This window comes from Cornus florida, unplaced genomic scaffold (assembly GCF_030987335.1).
Source record: "Cornus florida cultivar Cherokee Brave unplaced genomic scaffold, ASM3098733v1 CherokeeBrave_3.0.0_Hap2_Chr05, whole genome shotgun sequence".
NCBI classification, from domain to species: domain Eukaryota; kingdom Viridiplantae; phylum Streptophyta; class Magnoliopsida; order Cornales; family Cornaceae; genus Cornus; species Cornus florida.
Genome location: NW_026775575.1, coordinates 65326139 through 65350429, shown reverse-complemented (window position 1 = coordinate 65350429; position 24291 = coordinate 65326139). Strand labels below are relative to the sequence as shown.

At 33.8% G+C, this 24291-nt stretch overlaps 1 protein-coding gene across 1 annotated transcript; it reads right to left on the bottom strand.

Moving 5' to 3' along the window:
- Positions 1-22766: 22766 nt before the first annotated feature.
- On the bottom strand, positions 22767-23758 carry LOC132310066 (uncharacterized). The gene is made up of 4 exons (XM_059808306.1): positions 23680-23758; positions 23358-23447; positions 23080-23169; positions 22767-22861 (listed from the first exon to the last, which is right to left on the bottom strand). The coding sequence occupies exons 1-4, from the start codon at positions 23756-23758 to the stop codon at positions 22767-22769; spliced, it is 354 nt and encodes a 117-aa protein (XP_059664289.1).
- Positions 23759-24291: the final 533 nt, after the last annotated feature.

The following is a 24291-nucleotide window of genomic DNA, read 5'->3' as shown; positions in this document are numbered from 1 at the left end:
GGTGTTGCTATTACACCATAATTCATAATTGTCAGAGTAGGACATAATTTATTACCATTTCATTTCAAGGCATGGTTTTCTATATATATATATATATACACACACACACACATACATACTGGTGTATTGACCATCTATTTTTCTGAGTATCGATCATCCTCCTAAACCATTGGCTAGATATACTTCTTTCTTTGTGCTAATCTAATCTCTCCCGCAAGAAGATATAGTGTACCCTAAAATAGCAGGGCCCACTTACCAAGTCCTGTAAAAATTGGACCACATTAAAGTTTTGAGCCAAGCTTTTCATGGGGTACCCCATGTGGTCTTCATTTTGTCCCAATGCACTTGATGTGGCATTTAGAGGTCCCCTACATATGGAATAACTCACTTTCATATGCTCTGTTTACAATTTACTTCCATGTTTTCAATGCATTTCTTTCCGATTTGGTAGATTGCCACCACTACGTTTTTTCACATGCTTGGTTAAAATAGTATAAGGCCACGTGTCATAATGGCTGACGTTGATGGTGTTCGTCCCTTAAAGCCAACAAATCTGACATTATTTGTACTCCTGGGTCCCACACCATTCAACATCCTCTACATTTCGAATCAAAATCTTCCTTTGGTCCCCCCACCAATCAAATACCAATTTCTCACCTTTTTTTATCAATTGCTTCATTGCATTCTCACTTCGATTTTTTTTTTTTTTCCTAGTATAATCAATTTAAATTTTAGCCTCCTTTGTGGACTCGTGGTTAATTAATTAGTTGAGAGGTGAAATCTGTACCACAAGAGGAAAAAAAAAAAAAAAAAAGAAGGAAGGATTCATTTCATTACAATCTTTATATTTAAAGAAAATTTATTTGTGGACAAGACTTACATGCATTTGAATAAATATAGTTTATAAAGTTATTATTATTGACAAAATATCCATCTAGCTTGTTTTCATGATAAAAAGGTGTATTCGGAATGTCCAGCTTATGAAAAGATGATATTGATTCAATTCTATGTAACGTGCATTCCAACAAACTTCATTTTCAGGTAAGGAGGACTGATTTTTGAAAATTTTATATGATTTAAAAAGAAAAAAAACAAATTGTATATCACTTTCAGGATTGATTTATGGATACATAGTGAGTCATTTCGAGATGGACTAATGTATTTTTCTGGGAAAGTGACAAGGTGGCTCTTAAAAGCTTGCTTTGACACTTGGGATTGCAATTTAATGTGATTGGTCTTTCCAGTTAGATCCTTATCTTATTGGGTACAAAGTTTTAATCTTGGACCACTTTTATGTTTCACTACATTACTTATTTCTTTATATTTCTTCCATTTAATTTGGACTTTAGTCTTGTACATTACAATTCACATCATATATTATATTATACATATTCATGTCTTTCACAGCACAAAATGAAAATAAAAAATTGCACTGTCATACAAATACAAAGATTGAACATGATTTGGCTTATAGTGTTCAAGGTGAAGATTGACAAAGAGTTTTTACTATGCAAAAATTTTCTGAAAAAAATAAAATAAAAACAATTACAAGTCTCTACAAAATTCAATATGGTTGATTATTGTTGACAGATACATTTTTACACAAAAGATATAAAATAATGGCGGGAGCCAAAGATAAGTATCCAAATTTTTTGTAAATGTACTATAACACATTAAATTTATATAACCATGTGTGCAAGATCGATTATAAAGAATGATTAATAATTAATAATATAAGATTAAATAACAAGATTTAAACAAGAGTTAAACAGACTTACAGAAAACTTTCTTTATTAAACTTCCAAGCTAGTACAGAGAAATATTACAAAAGAGAGAAAAGGAAATTGAAAGATACATTGAAGGGAAACTTTGCCCTCTATTTATACATAAAATGGACTTGAAATTATCATTTTGAAGTCCGCATAGTGCATGGGATCGTGTGCTGAAATAATGCAGTCGGTCGGCCCACCACTAAGTTCTGTCTCCTTATCGGATGGAAAGTGGATATCTGATGAAGGAAATACTGTAGAACTAAAGACTTTTGGGAAAAAGTTCTTTGGCTGCTTCTGTCGGCAGGATAAGAGGAATCTTTACTTTTTGGGTGGATTCATCTTGTCCATCAAGTGGCTGGTGAGAGAGTCCCAATAGTTTGCTACTGTAGGCTCATCTTCAGAAATAAGATCTTCATTGGGATCTTGTGCATAACCGGCTAGACAGGAAAACTGATTACCGTCTTGACCGGTCTGGCTAGAGACTGACACCATGGATGCATCATCTCGTACTGTAGGAGTGGAGGAATCAAAGGATTTAACAAATTTTGTCCTCATAAAATCCATGCATTTAACCATTAAATCAGCTTCGGTGATTAATGGTTGTTGTTTTCTGATCATATCTTTAACAAGTTCAAATGGGTTAAAGATTTCGGGTTCTGGAATAGTTAACTTTGGAATCTTATCCATGTATTCCAGTGTTTTCTTTCTGATCTGATGGAGGAGGGCTTGGATAGGTTCTTGAGTCATGCCGGACCACCATCGGTAATAAAAGATCCTCTGGAGGACTGGTAACTTATCAGTGGTATAACCACATTGGAAATCCCATTTCCAAATCCAAGGGATTCCAAATTCAGTAAAGAACAATAGGGTGGATTTCCCTACAGGAATATTATCCTGCCCCCGTAATTGAGGATGAAATTATTGCTATGGTAAGTATAATTGGCTGATGAATTCGGGCAACATATCCAGATCAGGGCCGAATATAGCCCACCAGGGTATAACCCAGTTTGGGAAATCAGTCTTAACTGATTGAGGGCATATCTTGAAGAACCAAGAATGCTTATGCTTCGGATTTTGATAAAAGAACGAATATGTCCAAGCTGAGATATAATCCCAATAATTATAACTGTGACCATAGGATATTTTCCTTGGCAAATTGGGATTTAATCCCCAGTCACTAGGCCGTATAAGCCTCTTAAAGATAGCTTTACTATAAGTAAGAGGACTATCTTTGGAATTCGGAAATTGCTTCGTGTGGTTGATCTCCACAGAGGAAGTTTCAGTAAGAATGGCTTCATAGATATATCTATGGCGACCATCCGGTGTAGCATATTGTTGAGTTTGGAAATATCTGGATTTTACTTCCCAAGGATCTGGCATCCATTGCTCATCTTGAGAGTCCAGTATCAGTACTGTTTGAATATACCTTTGATTAGGTATCCATGGAGTTTCTTGTTCAAGAACCTCTTTCATGGTTGGTTTCTGTTATTTTTGCTGGGAACTGCTGCTTCCTTTAGAAGGTGTGTTGAGCAGATCAGCAACATGTTCCAAATATGGAAATTGATCATCAGTGAGTGGTATAACCACTTTGGCCTTAGCCTTGTTTTTGCCACGAGCCTTTGGAGTATTACCCCGGCCCTGCCCATGGGGGGGCGGATTCATGAACCCTGCAAAAATTCACGAGTTAGAAAATCAGGTAAAGAATTAGAACTGCCTTTAATATATTCAATAGAAAAATCAAAAGCAGATAAATCAGCTTGCCAACCAGCAAATATCTGTTTGGACACTAAATTCTTTACATCTTTTTCCAGTACTTGTTTAGCAGCACTATAATCAATGCGTAACAAGAATTTCTGATTGATTAAATCATCTTGGAATTTATAAATGCATTTAACCAAAGAAAGAATTTCCTTTTTGATGGTTGAATAATTTAATTGTGCATTTTTCCAAGTTCCTGAAGTGAAGCGAACAAGCTCCTCTGTTCCGGTGTTTGGATTTTTCTGTTTAAGAATACCACCGTATCCAATATTGGAGGCATCTGTTTCCACAATTTTGAACCATGAAGAATTGGCTAGAGCTAAGCAAGGAATTTGTTTTGCTCTGAGTTTAATCTTCTGGACTGCCTTGGTGTGTTCCAAAGTCCATGGGGAAGGAGATTTCCTTAACCTGGTGTACAAAATTGGTGTGTCCTGTGCAAGATCTCTGTAGTGATTTCGAATATAATTCAAGCTACCCAGAAATCTTTGAAGCTGAGTTTTATCCTTAATTTCATCTGGAAATTTAGAAACAAACTCAATACTGCGATTAATAGGTCTAATTTTCCCATCACAAATTTCATGACCAAGAAATCTGACCTTAGTTAAAAACAGTTTTAGTTTAGGGGCAGAAACCACTAAACCACTGCGGTAAATGACATCTTTGAAAATTTTCAAGTGTTTATAATGCTGATCTATGGATTTTGAAAATATGAGAATATCATCAATATAAACAATAGAAAATTCAGTAAAAGGATTAAATATGTCATTCAAAATATGTTGAAATTCTGAAGGAGCATTTTTTAATCCAAATGGCATCACTGTCCATTCATACTGTCCAAAAGGTACACAAAAAGCTGTTTTGTACCTGTCTTCTTCTGCAATCTGTACCTGGTAATATCCAGATTTAAGATCAAATTTAGAAAAGATTACAGCAGATTGTAACCTATCTAAAAGATCTTTGATGTTGGGAATTGGGTACCGGATCCAACTCAAAACAAGATTGAGTGGCCGATAATCAATAACCAATCGAGGAATTCCTCGTTCTTTTTCAGCATTTTTATTGACATAAAAAGCTCTGCAACTCCAGGGGGAGTAGCTAGTAGTGACAAGCTTCTTAGCCATTAAAGAGCTGATTTCAGTTTTACATAATTCCAAGTAGTCAGCTTTCATGTGGCTGGGACTAGCTTTAGAAGGAATCATGCGATCGGTAAATCCCTTTTCATAGGGTAAAGAAACAATATGCTTCTTTCTGGCCCAAAAAGCATTAGGAATTTCACTACAGATTTCCTTTAGAAAGTTTTGTCGTAGTGACTCAATTTTCTGTTGCTCAGTGGGTTGTACCAATCTTTGATTAATTGCTAAGGAGGATACCTCCTTTTGCAAATAATTCAGTTGTTTTTCCTTAAAGATAATGTTATCTTTAAGAGCATTGATATGCTTGTTTACTGGTGGGGTCAAGAACTGGAAAGTAATTGACTGGCTATGTAAATTAGAGCATATTCCATGAAAATCAATTTTCTCAATTGGCATAATCAAAGCTAAAAAGGGGGTGCCCAAAATAACTTGTTGTGCCATATTCCTGATGAGTAAGAAAGTAGATGGTAAACAAACTCCTTCTTTACAAATGACAACATGATTAAGTTTATACTTAATCTGCATCTTACCTCCACTTGCACTGGTAAGACCTTGAGTGGTTTTCTCAAAGTATTGAGTAGGAACCAATCCTTCCTATATGCAGTTCATGTCTGCACCATTATCAACTAAGGCAATTGCATTAGTGATTGTGTACTCCTGATTAATTACCAAATTGATAGATATATACCATTTTTGGTAAGTAACTTGATTCAAGAGTTGAAGATAATTAGTACCTTCTGATTGAGGGACTTCATCATGGGATGATGAAGATGGAATTGCAGATTTTCCTTTTAAAAAAGTAATTTCCAAATCCATCTTAGTCTGACGAGACTTTAATTGACGAATTTCGTCTTTTAAAAGATTAATCTCCATTCTGAGATCAGGGAGATTAGCAGGACGAGAATTTTGTCCTTGGTGTTCTAATCTGCTTAGAACTTCTTTCATGCTGTAATGATTTTCTGCTCTCAGAAAATTTGGATTATCCGTATCCTCATTAGATCGTGCCAGAGCAGAACCTATTTCAAAGACTTTCATCTTGATTTGAGGATCCTGGATATGATCTATAAGATCCAATAAGGATTGTTGAGTCGAAGTCAAAACATTTAAGCTTAACCCATTCATCTCAACAATTGCCTTATAATAATCATCATGCGAGGGATTACAGGAACATCTAGGGTTTTCAATCTCTGCTTCAGAGGAAGAAGAAGACTGTAATTCCATAACAACATCCCCATAATCACTTGATGATTCTGATTCAGAGGAACTAGTATTAAGTAACAATTTACTTAATTGAAGTCTCAGTTCTTCTTCGATATGAAGACTACTGAGTTTCTCCTTAGTTCTACACTTGTTTGCATAGTGGCCGATACGTCCACATTTGAAACATTTAGCCTCAGCTTTGGGTTTTCCTTTACCCTTTGCTTTAGGAATATATTTCCTTTTAGGCTTAGTATACTGTTTAGAATTATCCTCTTCCTTTGAATAATTCTTTCTTTTGGAATACTTCCTTTTATAAGGTTTTTCAACCTTATTTCTTTTCCTAGGTTTAGGATAAGATAAGGGAGTTTGGTAGGCAAATTAATCACAAAATTCACCTACTTCCTTTCGACCAGTTAATCTTTGTGATTTTAACTGGGATTGTAATTTCAGATCATTACAGAGAGCTAGACCTTCCTGGATTACAATGTTGACTAGTCCACCATAGGTATAGTTTCTGTAAGGGATAGAGATACCATTATTCCTATCTCTAAGCTTTTTCCTGATTCTTTCGGCAAAAAAGGTTGGTAAACCATCCACAAATTTTGCCTTCCAGTGCTCATGATTTGCATCATTGAGTTGGAGAACCTTTGCCAAGAATACATCTTTATACCACTGAAAATGAGTTAAAGATGGACATCGTAGATTCTGTAGAAGTTCACGATGGCTTAATTTCTTATTGTTAATGCTTTTTAGGTTCTGGTAGCATGAGTATTATCGTAATTATGTAATGAACAATATGAATATTATTCTGTCTAAATTATGTTTATCCCAGATTCAATTATGGGTCGTCCAAAAGTCGCGTTGGAATGTTTAACCCGTTTTTGCATTAGATTGCTGCACAGGGTATTGTTTCCAGTAAATCGTTGACAGACGAGTAATAGAATCTCTCTTAAGCAGAAAGACGACAGAATAGTAACTTACTGTTCACTATATAAAATTATAATATTTATACTATGCAGACCTTAAAGCATTAACAATAATTAACAGACATGTTACAACCATCTTCTTCAGGAATACAGGAAAACCAGGATTCAGAACTGGTAAAAAATACGGAAGTAGTGGAATGGACTAATGTTCAAAATAAATTGAACAGATGGACTATCCCTCCAGTAAGTGCAAAAAGCATTTACAAAATCGGAATGCTTAATTTAACTGATCTATGGACTATCAAGACCATGGAACAGACCATGCAATTAAGCACGAAGGATACAACAATTAAGTTATTGTCTTCCCGTGACCTTCAGAGGCACATGCATAAATATAAGTACATCCATATAGGTTTAATTCAAATTGCTTTTAAACCTTTAACCTTGTTAGGTATGGATGCTTGTATTCAAGCAACCCTTAGGGATGCTCGATGTCTGAAATTTCACCCTTCCTTGATGGGTGCACTGGAAACCAGTTTATGTCATGGACCGGTTTATTTTAATGTCTATCCTAGTCTGAATTTATCTTTGACAGATAAAAATATCCATGAGGCAGTTAGTCTTAGGGTTCAGACCTATGGGTATGATTACTTACCTGGATCGGAAGTGATAAGTGTTATTTATCGCATCCATTACAAAGTACTTGATACTATGTGTCCCAATGCCATACGCAAAGACTCTAAAGGAGTAACAGCGTTATGGGATACCAACATGTACACATCAAATGTTGCCACAAAAAGGATGATTCCTTGGAGTGAGATAACATTTCCTGAACATTGGACGATTTCTAATGCGGTTCCAGCACAGCCAATTGCTAAACATAGCTTAGACTGTGTTATTCAGGACCAAGATGGTGATGTTTTTCTGAATTTCAGAAAATCCATCGATCAATCCAGATCTACATCATCGAAAGGAAGTCAAGGAAGTCATCTTCCTTATCATGTTTCTTTTCCTCCTTCTTGCCATTCGATCTCGTCGGATTACCGAAAGGAAGAACTCCCTGAAGCGGTTGGTTCCAAACTCAAGCTGAAAGGAATACAGCAATCTCAGAATCAAATTCCAAGAGGAGTCTACGAGAAAGCACCAATAGGTATGTCTCGTCGCCAATTTGGAATTGAATTCAGCCCAACTCCATCTGAAATGGGAATCGGAAATGAATCTGTCAAGGATCAATTTGATGATCCTACAGACATCAATGACCCTCATGAATATTAGTTTTAATGGATTTTGTCCCTGATAGAATTGCCATTAATACTAAATTTCAACAGGATCAATATAAAGAATTCAGAAAATTGGTATTTTGAAGTTTTTGACCAAAATCAATTACAGCTTTTTAAAACCCAATTTTATGAATTTCTACAAGAACGCAAAATGGTTATACCTTTTGTTTCTTGGTTCTACATGACCAATCATTCTCTTGTTAATATAAACATATTGGATGATTTTCTCAAACCATGGACCACATCTGAAGATAAGGTTTTTCACTCTGTCCATCCTCCCACTGAACATCTAATTCTGAAAAGAATTGACCCTGACAGTGGTTCTAAAGTGGAAACCAAGGCTTATAGCCAACCCAGAATAATTGATCCATCCTATAATGCTACTAAAAAGGACATTTCTCATGTTTACAGGCAGAACAATTATACTAATGTTTGCTTACAAACGATAGGGTCCCAGCTTGGGAGAATTGAAACAGGAATTGACACGGTATTAAATACAATTAATACTAAGTGTATTACTGTTAAAACTTCTCCTCCAGAAGTTTCCCTATCCAAAGCATTGGTGAAACCTGCAATTGAAGTTCAAGGCTTCAATCTGACACATCCTAAGAAGAATGAAGAATTTCTTACTCTTCTTACTCAGAAAATTCAAGGACTCAAAATTCAGACTTTATCCCATGATGAATCTGAAATTGGTTCTGATTCTGAGACTGTGTTACCTCATATTGAGGTATTCCAAAATGATTTTTCTCAGATGCCTGAGTTCAACCGAATTGTCTATGATAAGAATATCCACTCTAATACAGCCCCTGCTCCGAGTAGATATTATTATCCCAGACCCACACCTCAAGATATCTTGTATGAAGAAGATTATTTTCATACACAGAAATCTTTTCATGGCAAGACCATTTATGAATGGAACATAGATGGCAAATCTGATTATCAGATTTACGAGGTTATTCATCAAATGTTGATGTATAGCCAAGTTTGTAAAATCAACAACAACACTAACCCAACCATTGCTAAGTTTGTCGTTGCTGGTTTTATAGGAATCCTTAAAGGATGGTGGGATAATGTTCTCACTGACATTCAGAAAGCTGAAATCTTTTCTGCTACCAAGCTTGTTAAAGATGAAGCTACTCAACAAGCAGGACCTGCTCCTGATGCTGTTTACACCCTCATTACCACTATTATCCAACATTTTGTTGGCCCTGAAGGTGCTAATAGTGAGCGGAGTCGTGAACTTCTACAGAATCTACGATGTCCATCTTTAACTCATTTTCGGTGGTATAAAGATGTATTCTTGGTAAAGGTTCTCCAACTTAATGATGCAAATCATGAGCACTGGAAGACAAAATTTGTGGATGGTTTACCAACCTTTTTTGCCGAAAGAATCAGGAAAAAGCTTAGAGATAGGAATAATGGTATCTCTATCCCTTACAGAAACTATACCTATGGTGGACTAGTCAACATTGTAATCCAGGAAGGTCTAGCTCTCTGTAATGATCTGAAATTACAATCCCAGTTAAAATCACAAAGATTAACTGGTCGAAAGGAAGTAGGTGAATTTTGTGATCAATTTGCCTACCAGACTCCCTTATCTTATCCTAAACCTAGGAAAAGAAATAAGGTTGAAAAACCTTATAAAAGGAAGTATTCCAAAAGAAAGAATTATTCAAAGGAAAATGATAATTCTAAACAGTATACTAAGCCTAAAAGGAAATCTATTCCTAAAGCAAAGGGTAAAGGAAAACCCAAAGCTGAGGCTAAATGTTTCAAATGTGGACGTATCGGCCACTATGCAAACAAGTGCAGAACTAAGGAGAAACTCAGTAGTCTTCATATCGAAGAAGAACTGAGACTTCAATTAAGTAAATTGTTACTTAATACTAGTTCCTCTGAATCAGAATCATCAAGTGATTATGGGGATGTTGTTATGGAATTACAGTCTTCTTCTTCCTCTGAAGCAGAGATTGAAAACCCTAGATGTTCCTGTAATCCCTCGCATGATGATTATTATAAGGCAATTGTTGAGATGAATGGGTTAAGCTTAAATGTTTTGACTTCGACTCAACAATCCTTATTGGATCTTATAGATCATATCCAGGATCCTCAAATCAAGATGAAAGTCTTTGAAATAGGTTCTGCTCCGGCACGATCTAATGAGGATACGGATAATCCAGATTTTCTGAGAGCAGAAAATCATTACAGCATGAAAGAAGTTCTAAGCAGATTAGAACACCAAGGACAAAATTCTCGTCCTGCTAATCTCCCTGATCTCAGAATGGAGATTAATCTTTTAAAAGACGAAATTCGTCAATTAAAGTCTCGTCAGACTAAGATGGATTTGGAAATTACTTTTTTAAAAGAAAAATCTGCAATTCCATCTTCATCATCCCATGATGAAGTCCCTCAATCAGAAGGTACTAATTATCTTCAACTCTTGAATCAAGTTACTTACCAAAAATGGTATATATCTATCAATTTGGTAATTAATCAGGAGTACACAATCACTAATGCAATTGCCTTAGTTGATAGTGGTGCAGACATGAACTGCATACAGGAAGGATTGGTTCCTACTTAATACTTTGAGAAAACCACTCAAGGTCTTACCAGTGCAAGTGGAGGTAAGATGCAGATTAAGTATAAACTTAATCATGTTTTCATTTGTAAAGAAGGAGTTTGTTTACCATCTACTTTCTTACTCATCAGGAATATGGCACAACAAGTTATTTTGGGCACCCCCTTTTTAGCTTTGATTATGCCAATTGAGAAAATTGATTTTCATGGAATATGCTCTAATTTACATGGCCAGTCAATTACTTTCCAGTTCTTGACCCCACCAGTAAACAAGCATATCAATGCTCTTAAAGATAACATTATCTTTAAGGAAAAACAACTGAATTATTTGCAAAAGGAGGTATCCTCCTTAGCAATTAATCAAAGATTGGTACAACCCACTGAGCAACAGAAAATTGAGTCACTACGACAAAACTTTCTAAAGGAAATCTGTAGTGAAATTCCTAATGCTTTTTGGGCCAGAAAGAAGCATATTGTTTCTTTACCCTATGAAAAGGGATTTACCGATCGCATGATTCCTTCTAAAGCTAGTCACAGCCACATGAAAGCTGACTACTTAGAATTATGTAAAACTGAAATCAGCTCTTTAATGGCTAAGAAGCTTGTCACTACTAGCTACTCCCCCTGGAGTTGCAGAGCTTTTTATGTCAATAAAAATGATGAAAAAGAACGAGGAATTCCTCGATTGGTTATTGATTATCGGCCACTCAATCTTGCTTTGAGTTGGATCCGGTACCCAATTCCCAACATCAAAGATCTTTTAGATAGGTTACAATCTGCTGTAATCTTTTCTAAATTTGATCTTAAATCTGGATATTACCAGGTACAGATTGCAGAAGAAGACAGGTACAAAACAGCTTTTTGTGTACCTTTTGGATAATATGAATGGACAGTGATGCCATTTGGATTAAAAAATGCTCCTTCAGAATTTCAACATATTTTGAATGACATATTTAATCCTTTTACTGAATTTTCTATTGTTTATATTGATGATATTCTCATATTTTCAAAATCCATAGATCAGCATTATAAACACTTGAAAATTTTCAAAGATGTCATTTACCGCAGTGGTTTAGTGGTTTCTGCCCCTAAACTAAAACTGTTTTTAACTAATGTCAGATTTCTTGGTCATGAAATTTGTGATGGGAAAATTAGACCTATTAATCGCAGTATTGAGTTTGCTTCTAAATTTCCAGATGAAATTAAGGATAAAACTCAGCTTCAAAGATTTCTGGGTAGCTTGAATTATATTCGAAATCACTACAGAGATCTTGCACAGGACACAGCAATTTTGTACACCAGGTTAAGGAAATCTCCTTTCCCATGGACTTTGGAACACACCAAGGCAGTCCAGAAGATTAAACTCAGAGCAAAACAAATTCCTTGCTTAGCTCTAGCCAATTCTTCATGGTTCAAAATTGTGGAAACAGATGCCTCCAATATTGGATACGGTGGTATTCTTAAACAGAAAAATCCAAACACCGGAACAGAGGAGCTTGTTCGCTTCACTTCAGGAACTTGGAAAAATGCACAATTAAATTATTCAACCATCAAAAAGGAAATTCTTTCTTTGGTTAAATGCATTTATAAATTCCAAGATGATTTAATCAATCAGAAATTCTTGTTACGCATTGATTGTAGTGCTGCTAAACAAGTACTGGAAAAAGATGTAAAGAATTTAATGTCCAAACAGATATTTGCTGGTTGGCAAGCTGATTTATCTGCTTTTGATTTTTCTATTGAATATATTAAAGGCAGTTCTAATTCTTTACCTGATTTTCTAACTCGTGAATTTTTGCAGGGTTCATGAATCCGCCCCCCCATGGGCAGGGCCGGGGTAATACTCCAAAGGCTCGTGGCAAAAACAAGGCTAAGGCCAAAGTGGTTATACCACTCACTGATGATCAATTTCCATATTTGGAACATGTTGCTGATCTGCTCAAGACACCTTCTAAAGGAAGCAGCAGTTCCCAGCAAAAACAACAGAAACCAACCATGAAAGAAGTTCTTGAACAAGAAACTCCATGGATACCTAATCAAAGGTATATTCAAACAGTACTGATACTGGACTCTCAAGATGAGCAATGGATGCCAGATCCTTGGGAAGTAAAATCCAGATATTTCCAAACTCAACAATATGCTGCACCGGATGGTCGCCATAGATATATCTATGAAGCCATTCTTACTGAAACTTCCTCTGTGGAGATCAACCACACGAAGCAATTTCCGAATTCCAAAGATAGTCCTCTTACTTATAGTAAAGCTATCTTTAAGAGGCTTATATGGCCTAGTGACTGGGGATTAATTCCCAATTTGCCAAGGAAAATATCCTATGGTCACAGTTATAATTATTGGGATTATATCTCAGCTTGGACATATTCGTTCTTTTATCAAAATCCGAAGCATAAGCATTCTTGGTTCTTCAAGATATGCCCTCAATCAGTTAAGACTGATTTTCCAAACTGGGTTATACCCTGGTGGGTTATATTCGGCCCTGATCTGGATATGTTGCCCGAATCCATCAGCCAATTATACTTACCATGGCAACAATTTCATCCTCAATTACGGGGGCAGGATAATATTCCTGTAGGGAAATCCACCCTATTGTTCTTTACTGAATTTGGAATCCCTTGGATTTGGAAATGGGATTTCCAATGTGGTTATACCACTGATAAGTTACCAGTCCTCCAGAGGATCTTTTATTACCGATGGTGGTCCGGCATGACTCAAGAACCTATCCAAGCCCTCCTCCATCAGATCAGAAAGAAAACACTGGAATACATGGATAAGATTCCAAAGTTAACTATTCCAGAACCCGAAATCTTTAACCCATTTGAACTTGTTAAAGATATGATCAGAAAACAACAACCATTAATTACCGAAGCTGATTTAATGGTTAAATGCATGGATTTTATGAGGACAAAATTTGTTAAATCCTTTGATTTCTCCACTCCTACAGTACGAGATGATGCATCCATGGTGTCAGTCTCTAGCCAGACCGGTCAAGACGGTAATCAGTTTTCCTGTCTAGCCGGTTATGCACAAGATCCCAATGAAGATCTTATTTCTGAAGATGAGCCTACAGTAGCAAACTATTGGGACTCTCTCACCAGCCACTTGATGGACAAGATGAATCCACCCAAAAAGTAAAGATTCCTCTTATCCTGCCGACAGAAGCAGCCAAAGAACTTTTTCCCAAAAGTCTTTAGTTCTACAGTATTTCCTTCATCAGATATCCACTTTCCATCCGATAAGGAGACAGAACTTAGTGGTGGGCCGACCGACTGCATTATTTCAGCACACGATCCCATGCACTATGCGGACTTCAAAATGATAATTTCAAGTCCATTTTATGTATAAATAGAGGGCAAAGTTTTCCTTCAATGTATCTTTCAATTTCCTTTTCTCTCTTTTGTAATATTTCTCTGTACTAGCTTGGAAGTTTAATAAAGAAAGTTTTCTGTAAGTCTGTTTAACTCTTGTTTAAATCTTGTTATTTAATCTTATATTATTAATTATTAATCGTTCTTTATCATCGATCCTGCACACATAGTTGGTATCAGAGCCATGATGGCTTAATTTCTTATTGTTAATGCTTTTTAGGTTCTGGTAGCATATATATATATATATATATATATATAGACACACACATAATCGTTGGAGATGCTCTTACAATCCTATTCGTACACATAAAATTACAAAATAATTTTTATTTATTTTACGAATTCAAACAAGAGATAGAGTGAGTTGAGAGAGAAAGAGGGATGAGTGGTAGCCCGGCCTAGTGGTTCTTTGATAGAAAGAGGGCATAAAGGAAAAAGCAACAAAGAAAAATCAAGTCGTGGAGTCATTTTTACAACAGAGGGAATATAAGCTGAATTCATTGAACCATTAAAATCTTTCCTTATTTAGAAATTTATTATGAATACGACTCTAATATTCGTCTACATAAATTCATGTCGCCATTAAAATCTTATCACGTTTGCTTGCTAGTTTGGAGTATGACACCACCAACCAACTACTTTATTTGGACATACAATCTTCCATCCGTTTCAATTCATTTCCTTCACGGCTTTTTATTTTGGGGAAGTCGGCATCTTTCATGATATGCCTCTTTCCAAAATTTCCTTAATTGTCTTTTGCGTGTACTATGAGTCTGTCACTAAAACAAAACATTAGTGATGTGTTTGTATAAATACTCCTCCACTTACAACACAATCAGCAATTCATAGTCACGGAATATGTGTATATTTGTTATTTGGTAAAAAGATAACCACTCGGAACAAAATATTCATCTTCTCCAACTTTCCTAAAATCCTATTTTTGAATCAGGTTCAGTGAGACCTCGAACCAAAAATCTTCCAAACAATATGAGTGGCAGCTGATTAGTCTTGTCCCGTATGAAACATAAGCATCTCCGATACATATCTCGTATCTGTGCCGTGTCGTGTCGTGTCACACAAACACCCTCGCCGGCACCGGCAAGTCCAAGTAACATTATCGATTGTAGGTTTGTTAAAAAGTTTTGCTCCACGTGTCCTAAAATTATTGGGTGATTAGGGATTCCAAAGTTACCCTTGATAAAAGACAAAAAAATACTACTTAATTAGTGCACAAGTTAATGTCGCTAGAATAGTTTAGATATATTATACAAAAAGTACATTCATTTTTTAAATGAGACATGTATTTTAAGACAACTCAAAATAAAAGGATGAAAAAAATTTTTAGAACAAGAATTAAAATCTAATTTGGGACATATAGAGTGAAAATTTTGAGAGTAACACACCATTATTGCATAATGCTTTTTTCAAATCTCAACAACCTAAATTTATATAGTAGGATCTTTTATCATGTGTCACATGGTCTCTGTCCTACCAAGAAGGTACAAAAACATTAGCCTCCCGTGACCTCATTTTTTGGCATCATGGCCAGCTGCCAACCATGGGTACTCATTCAATAACCCATGTGGACCACCTCCTTAGTGATGCGTGCGTGTGTGTGTGTATATATATATCACTCCTCCACATATAACAATCAGCAATTCTTAGTTTCTCACACAACTCAGCCTCCCCTGCACATATAATTTTTTTTAAAGGTTTCTGAAAATAATTTTTAATTTTCTGAATTATCGGGTACTTCTTTTGGGCTCTGAGCTTGTTTCCATAATTGACAGGAATTTGATCAATGGGTTTTCCCATTGTGTGGGCTCTTTTGGTTTCGTTGTTGACCTTCTAGTAAGTGGGCCGCATTCTGGCCCTGTATTTGTATAGTAACTTTTAAAGTTTACATGTTGTTTGTTAAGTCTTTGGGCTTATCCTTCCCTGCCCGGCTGCCCCAGTGCCCCTTTGTTCTTTTAATAGTTTTATTTACCGAAAATAATATAAAATAACAACATAATTAGTTGCTTTAGATTCACTATGGATCATTTTTCAAACATGGGTTTAGCATCCATATATGATAGTTAATTAATGCTTAATGTGTTCCAACAAGTATGATACTATTACTTCAATCTTTGCTCTACTTCATAAATTCCATTGTATTTAATAAAATGAGGTTTGGAGCAATCTATTGCAGATTAAATAGCACAAGGCAAATGAATATATCAAGCATTCTTTGCTCTTTTAATTCACCTATATATAATGTTAGTGAGTAGCACCATGCGTAATAGTTGTGGAAGAATATAACATGGGTAGGCATTTAGGTAAATATGTTTTATTTTTTATTTTTTATTTTTTTTCTGAATTGAGTTATCAAACAATTAAGTCTACGCTTGTGTTTTGATCTACTCATATATTTTATACATATTCATGTCTTTCACAGCACAAAATGGCCTTTAATTAAGAGAAATAAAAAATTGCACTGTCATACAAATACAAAGATTTAACATGATTTGGCTTATAGTGTTCACGTTGAAGATCGACAAAGAGTTTTTACTATGCAAAAATTTTCTGAAAAAATAAAAATAAAAATAATTACAATTTTCTAAAAAATTCAATGTGGTTGATTATTGTTGATAAATACATTTTTATACGAAAGGTATAAAATAATGGCGGAAGCTAAAGATAAGTATCTAAATTTTGTATAAATATCATATGACACATTAGATTTATATATATATATATATATATATATATATACAATCGTTGGAGATACTCTTACAATCCTATTCGTATATGTAAAATTACAAAATAATTTTATTTATTTTACAAATTCCAACAAGAGATAGAGAGAGTTGAGAGAGAAAGAGGGACGAGGGGTAGCCCTAGTGGTTCTTTGATAGAAAGAGGGCATAATGGAAAAAACAACAAAGAAGAATCAAGTTGTGGAGTCATCTTTACAACAAAGGGAATATAACCTGAATTCATTTAACCATTAAAATCTTTCCTTATTTAGAAATTTGTTATGAACACGACATATTCTAATATTTGTCTACACAAATTCATGTCATCTTATCATGTTTGCTGTCAAAGGTCGCTTGCAAGTTCGGACTATGTTTGAATTTACACCTCCATTTTTGGTAGAGAGAGGACACAGAGAGAGGAGCTATTAACATGAAAAGAAAGACAAGACATTTCCTTTACTAAGGCGTGTCTTCCACCACCACCCTACTACTTTTCCTTCCATTAGATTTTTATCATTCTTACCAAACAAGACTTCAGTATGAAAATAATGCTAAAAAAAAATACACAACCACAATGTTTATTTCCAATGAAGTATTCCTTTATGCATGAATAGAATTTAGGCTCCGTGTAAAATATTTTTGACAGAAAGAGGGCATAAAGGAAAATGTTAATGTTTGTAAGTATTAATATGTTTAAAACTTGTCTAAATAATGCCTAAACTTCTCCATTTTCTGATTAATATTTTCTTTCCAACAAGCCACTTTTACCTACTTAGTTTCTCTTTATTTCAAATTTGACTTTAAATGGTTTGAATAAAAAATCAAAAACTATGAAGCACTGATCCGGATACGGTACGATATGATACGAATTGGAGGAAATTGTAAATTTTAAAAAGACATGATACGAGTATGACATGATATGATAATTTAAAAAAATAAAATAAAATACAAGATTTAATTTCACAACACATTAAAATCAATAAATTTAAAAACTTAAACCATTCATTAAAAAAAAAAAATTGATTTGCATTAGTTTATATGCATCTCTAAGCCTATATTTAATCAATTTCTTGTGTATATATAATTCGTGGCCATACTTAATGTTACAGTGGCTCAGTAAAATGCCGTTTGTACCATTGTGATTTAATTTTTCAATTTTTGGTCCATGAAATGATTTAGCTTGTCTCTGAAATTCCAAAATAATCATTGTTGTTGAGAGATTATGCAAGAAACAAGGGGCTTTTGGTCTTTGGTAGAAACTGCAGGGTAAAAACTGCAAAGTAAAAAACTAATAGGCTTATTCATTTCATGTTTTGTGGTGATTATTAATTTAGACAAATTGATGCTGATTGATCAACCAAGTAGTGCATAAGAATCAGCTTGAAATCTCCACAATTTCTGCTTGTAAAAGGCTTCTACACACAATCTTCACAAAGAATTATATATTGTTATTGTTGTAAGTATAAAATTATTACTTATGCTTTATGGCTGATCTACTGGTGCTTGAAAATATAGTATTCAAGATTTATAGAGCAGTTGACACGTACGTATGAGAAGAGTGGATGAGAAATTAGCCAATTGAATTAATAATGTTTTTTATATCAAAGGCCTTGAACCCCTTTGAGAATGGAGAAATAATACCATCCAGTCACACAACTCTTTGACAATGTTTGTCGGTTCTCGAGACTAAATTATTTACCATCACTGTCCAAAAGAGAAAATTTTAACCAAGTAAAGAACAAAGTAACATGTGGTGCTTGGAAATTTTCATCACAATCTTTATCTTAATTAGCCTTCAATACTACTATAAGAAAAACACATATACCTAACAAAATTAAGTAAATACCTAACACTCTGGTTATTGTATTTTCATCATTCCATATATAACCAAGAAATGAAAAAGATTCTACATGAGTCTCAAGCCCCGGAAGTGCATGATAAATGCCGACAAAAACTCAATAATGCAGAGAAAATTAAGTGAATTACTCCATATTCAAAGTATGAAAAGAATCTATAACTTCTTCACGAGGGCCTACCGCTATCGTGGCGGGAAGTAAAAATTTATCCTTGTTCATGCATGGACTCCTCGGGTATGAAATGAAGTAATCCATTATACGATGAGAATTTTTATTATTGGAGAGTTGAACTCTTGGTTCAATTAGCAATAATTTTCTTATTCCGAAATTTACTTTTAACCTAAATTCTTTATTAGTAAAAACTACTTCAAATAAAATAAAATAAAAGTCATTAAAAAATCAAGAAAAAAAAAAAGGAAGAACCAAAATGAAAACTAGCTTAATTTCAATGTCATTAATTACCAGAGTAAAAAAACACTAGCTAAGTTAGATGTTGAAGAGAGGGTGATGGCTTCCTAAATGCGATGATCACAACCTCAGAGGGGGTGTCTGGAAGGTTCAAAAGTCAATGAACTACTTTACTTTCTAAAAAACGGTAGAGCCATTGGTGGCTGTATTGAATTCCAAATATATTTGGATTATGAAATCTCTACTTCTAATTTAAACTTCAAATCGTGAAATTGGTGAATTCCGAATTATAATTCAATTCCAAATCCGAATTCATATTGAACAACCATGGGGCAAAATTGAAATTCAAGGCTCAAGGTCCCAATCCTATATTCTCGAACGCATTCTTAATATATTCATTCTCTCTCTCTCTCTCTCTCTCTCACACACACACACACACACACACACACACTCACTAAAAATGCACGTCTGGGCTCCACAATGGGCCCAATTGAAGCCCAAAACTAGGCCCAATCAAGAGCTAAATTTCAAGAAACCCATTTGCAGCACACGAGTTGTCCCCAGGAGCTAGCTTTGCAATCTTTTAGACCATGTCAACTCAATATCTTCATGTCAGTTTCAGTTTACTTCAAATGCTGAAATGCCATTAATCACTGAGAGCGACCTTTTAGTCCAGTAGTATTTCTTCACCTTTCAAAGAAAAGGTTTAGGATTCAAATTCCCACATGGACAAAATACACACACACACATAAGAATAAAAGAATGTGATTGGTCTTTCCAGTTGGATCCAATTCAATGTGATTGGTTTTTCCAGTTAGAAAAATCAGCTAAGATGGACAATGCAACGCCATCGAAAGAAGGAAATCAACGGAAGAGTGGGCCTGATGTACAAAAATTCACACGGAAAACATGAATAATTTAAAATGTAACTTGTATAATAATTTTTTAAGTATTCAAAGTGTGTTAATTTAAAACGAGCTCATACTTGCACGGCATGCTTGTATGAAATTTGTAAGGCTTTACCGACGTGATCATGTATATCAAATGTTTGAGGTTATTAAGAGTAAATATTTGTTATTCCAATTAGGAGAGGTATTGAATTGACTCGGTAAACACACAAAAATATATATATATTGACTCTCGAAGGGGGAAAAAAAAAATTTTACTTTGTAAATAGCTTAGTATTGGGCCAGGTGGTTTATTACAAGAAAAGAATTTCTTGCTTTTTAAATTATTTTATTTTCATAAATAAATAAAAGAAATAAAACTTTAATAAGGTAATAATAAGAGTATGACGTATTGATGGTCCTAAACACTACATTTTTCATTACTTTTAAAGAAGTGATGGAAGCATTTCTCATTACTTTCGTGGTTCACATCTTTCTAATTATTCGTGTGAATGCAATTATAATAAGAATGAAAATTTTGGAACTTTGTGGTCTTTATCTTCCTTTATATAGCCCACCAACGTAGAAAATTACTTATATCGTCTGTCTGCAGTCAACGTGACCAGTACAAAAGTCATAAATGGTGGGGTAAGAAAGACACTGGTAATACTTTTTTTTTTTTCCCTTAATTTTCATACGGTGACTTTAAACCCTCAAACTTTCTATTATCTTAATAATTTCAGGATCTACCACTAGATTTCATTGTGGAAATCTTAATCTGAATTTTCATCATTTGTAACGGTGAGAAGAAAATGCTAGAAAATCATAGCTATTTCATATATAGCTATTTCATATCATGTGTGTCCCCATGCAAAATAGAAAAAAAGTACATGTTTAAATTACGGATTTGATTGAATCTATTATTATATAAATGTTCAAAAAATTAGACATATAAAAAGAAAGGTGTAAAATAAAGCTCTACAGGTGTATATGTTATACAGTATATTGTGATAAAATTAGGTGCCAAAAATTCAACTATATATATGTTTTATAAAAAAGAAGTAATAAATTCAACAAATCATGCACTAACCTTTTTAGGTGATGGATTTCACCGAAAGCCAGCTCATTTGCCTGCTCAAGTGCTCAACGTAACATCAATAACTCAACATAACACCACAAACATGACATGCAAGAATATATATGTACTAATTAATATTATATTAAGTATATATATATATGCATTTGATTTCATTTCTCAACATGACATACAGAGAATCTTATCATGTGTCCTATCCCCATGCAAAGATGTAAAAAACAAAACAAATTATAAGGCACAGAATATTGTCGTGCTTAAGGAAAACGATAACTTTTTTTTTAAAAAAATAACTTCTTTAGTTCTTTCTAGAAACAAATATAGGGTTAAAATCACACAGTCTAATTTAAATTAAAAAAAGTTATCCAGTTGTTCAACTCGATAATTTGGTTGAAATTGACATTGCTATTTAATGTTAAACTAAGATTTTGATAATATTTTTTTTTAATTTTAAAATGCAAAGGTCAATTTTGAAATTTAATATTAACTAATAATTTTGTATTTTGTATTTTTTTTTTTTTGTAATTTAACATTAATTTAATGGTCTTTTATTATTTTGTAATTTTGAATAATAAACCATTCCAATAATAATTAGAAATCAAAGAAGCTTAAATTTCAAACTGACGGGCTGCCTTACTTCAGTTAATATTTGAATCCTTTTTTAGCTGGAATTTTTTTCACTGTTGACATTTAGCAGCAACGATTTGAAAATGACTACTAATATATATTTTTTGATAAGTAAAACTGACAACTAATAGTTGTTCATACAATATCCACTCACTATTATAAGAACAAGAATAACAATACTAAACTAAATAAGAAGTGTGAACAACAACAACAACAATAACAACACTAGACTAAATAAGAAGAGTACATAGATACCGATTTTTCGTTAATTATGTGTCACAACTTCCTAAAAAAATTTCTCACTAATGTTGGTTATAGCTGCCAACCTTAAAGTTATAATATGCTAAGCGAAAAATTATATATAGAAAAAGAAAATTTTTCAAGAATTGTAGACTTTTAGAAAGTAAATAGGAATTGGTAGAGAATAGCATAACTAGATATCAGAATGAGATTATATTCTACATACTTTCAGGCTTTTTGCCTTCAGTATTCGGTATCTCTTTATTTTCACTATCTGGTTTTTTGGAATGTGCTACTCCTTCCTTAGTCTGTTCATCTACATAAGTACCGATTTTCTATTAATCATATGTCACAACTTCTTAAAAAAAAATTATCACTAATGTCAGTGATAGCTGCCAACCTTAAAGTAATAATGTGCTAAACGAAAGTTTATAAAATATATATATATATATATATATATATATATATATATATATATATATATATATATATATTTCAAGAATTGTAGACTCTCACAGAGTAAATAGGAATTGGATGAGAATAGTGTGGCTAGATACTGGAGTGAGATTAAAATCTTCATACCTTCAGGCTTTTTTGTTTCATCTTTCGGTATCTCTGTATTTTCACTTTCCGGTTTTGTGGTAAGTGCAGCTCCTTCTGTATTCTGTTCATCTGCATAAGTAACGATTTTCTACTAATTATGCGTAACAATTTTCAAATAATAAAATTCTCACTAATGTTGGTGACCGCTCCCAACCTTAAAGGTTTAATGTACTAAACAAAAGATTATAGAAAAAGAAAATATTTAAAGAATTGTAGACTTTTAAAGAGTAAATAAAAATTGGAAGAGAATAGCATGACTAGATGCCATAGTGAGATTATAGTCTACATACCCTCATGTTTTTTGGATTCAACGTTTGGTATTGTATTTTTACTTTCTGGTTTTGTGGAAAGTGCAACTCCTTCCATGATCTGTTCATCTGTATAAGTACCTATTTTATACTAATTATGTGTCAAAACTTCCTACAAATTTCTCACTAATGTTGGTGATAGCTGCCAACCTTAAAGCTATAATCTGCTAAATGAAATATTATAGAGAAAATAAAATATTTGAAGAATTGTAGACTTTCAGAGAGGAAATATAAATTCGATGAGAATATCATAGCTAGATACCGGAGTGAGATTAAAATCTACATACCTTTAGGCATTTTAGTTTCAACTTTTGGTATCTCTATATTTGCAATTTCTTTTTTTGTGTCAAGTGTATCTCCTTCCATATTCTGTTCATCTACATAAGTTCGGATTTTTTATTAATTATGTATAACAACTTCCTAAATAAAATTTCTCACTATTGTTGGTGAAAGCTGCCAACTTTAAAGATATATATATTTCAAGAATTGTAAACTTTCAGAGAGTAAATAGGAATTGGAAGAGAATAGCATGACTAGATACCAAAGTGAGATATAGTCTACATACCTTCAGGCCTTTTGGTTTCAACATTCGATCTCTCTTTATTTTCACTTTCTGGTTTTGGTGAAAGTGCAGCTCCTTCCATGGTCTGCTCAACTGCATAAGTACCAGTTTTTTTTTATTAATTATGTGTCACAACTTCCTAAAATAAATTTCTCACTAATATATGTTGGTGAAAGCTGCCAACCTTAAAGTTATAATATGCTAAACTAAAAATAACAGGAAAAGAAAATACTGTATTTCAAGAATTGTATACTTTTAGGGCGTAAATAGGAATGGAAAGAGAATAGTATGGCTAGAAAACGAAGTGAGGTTAAAATCTACATACCTTCTAGCTTTTTTGTTTCAACTCCCGTTATGTCTAAATTTTCACTTTCTGGTTTTGTGAAGAGTTTAGCTCCTTCCATGATATGTTTATCTGCATAAGTAGCGGTTTTTTATTAATTATATTTTGCAGTTTCCTAAAAAACATTTCTCACTAAAGTTGGTGATAGGAAACTAAAAATTATATTGTGCAAACTAAAAATTATAGGAAAAAAAAAAATGTTTCAAGAATTGTAGGCTTTCTGGAAGTAAATAGGAATCGGAAGAAAATAGCATTTGTAGATACTGTTGGGTTTATGGCTCAAAATTTATGTACGAAAATTAGTTTCCTTTTCGTTTTGGAAGGTTAAAATTTGTGGAGGAAGTTGTATCTCATTAGGTTTCTATTTTAGAGTTGTGACTTATATGATAACTCTTTGTAGGCAAGTTATAAGGAATTGGGTTTCAAACTCCATAAATGGAGATGGGTGTGAGAGATTAGAGTGAAGGAGAGTAAAGATGTAAGGGACTGTTAGTATTTTGAGGAGAGGGAAGAGTATACATAATTCATGTGGTTGTAGCCTTGAGAAGAAAGGGGCTCTTGTATTCTTAATTAGTTTGAAAAAGAACAAAAGCG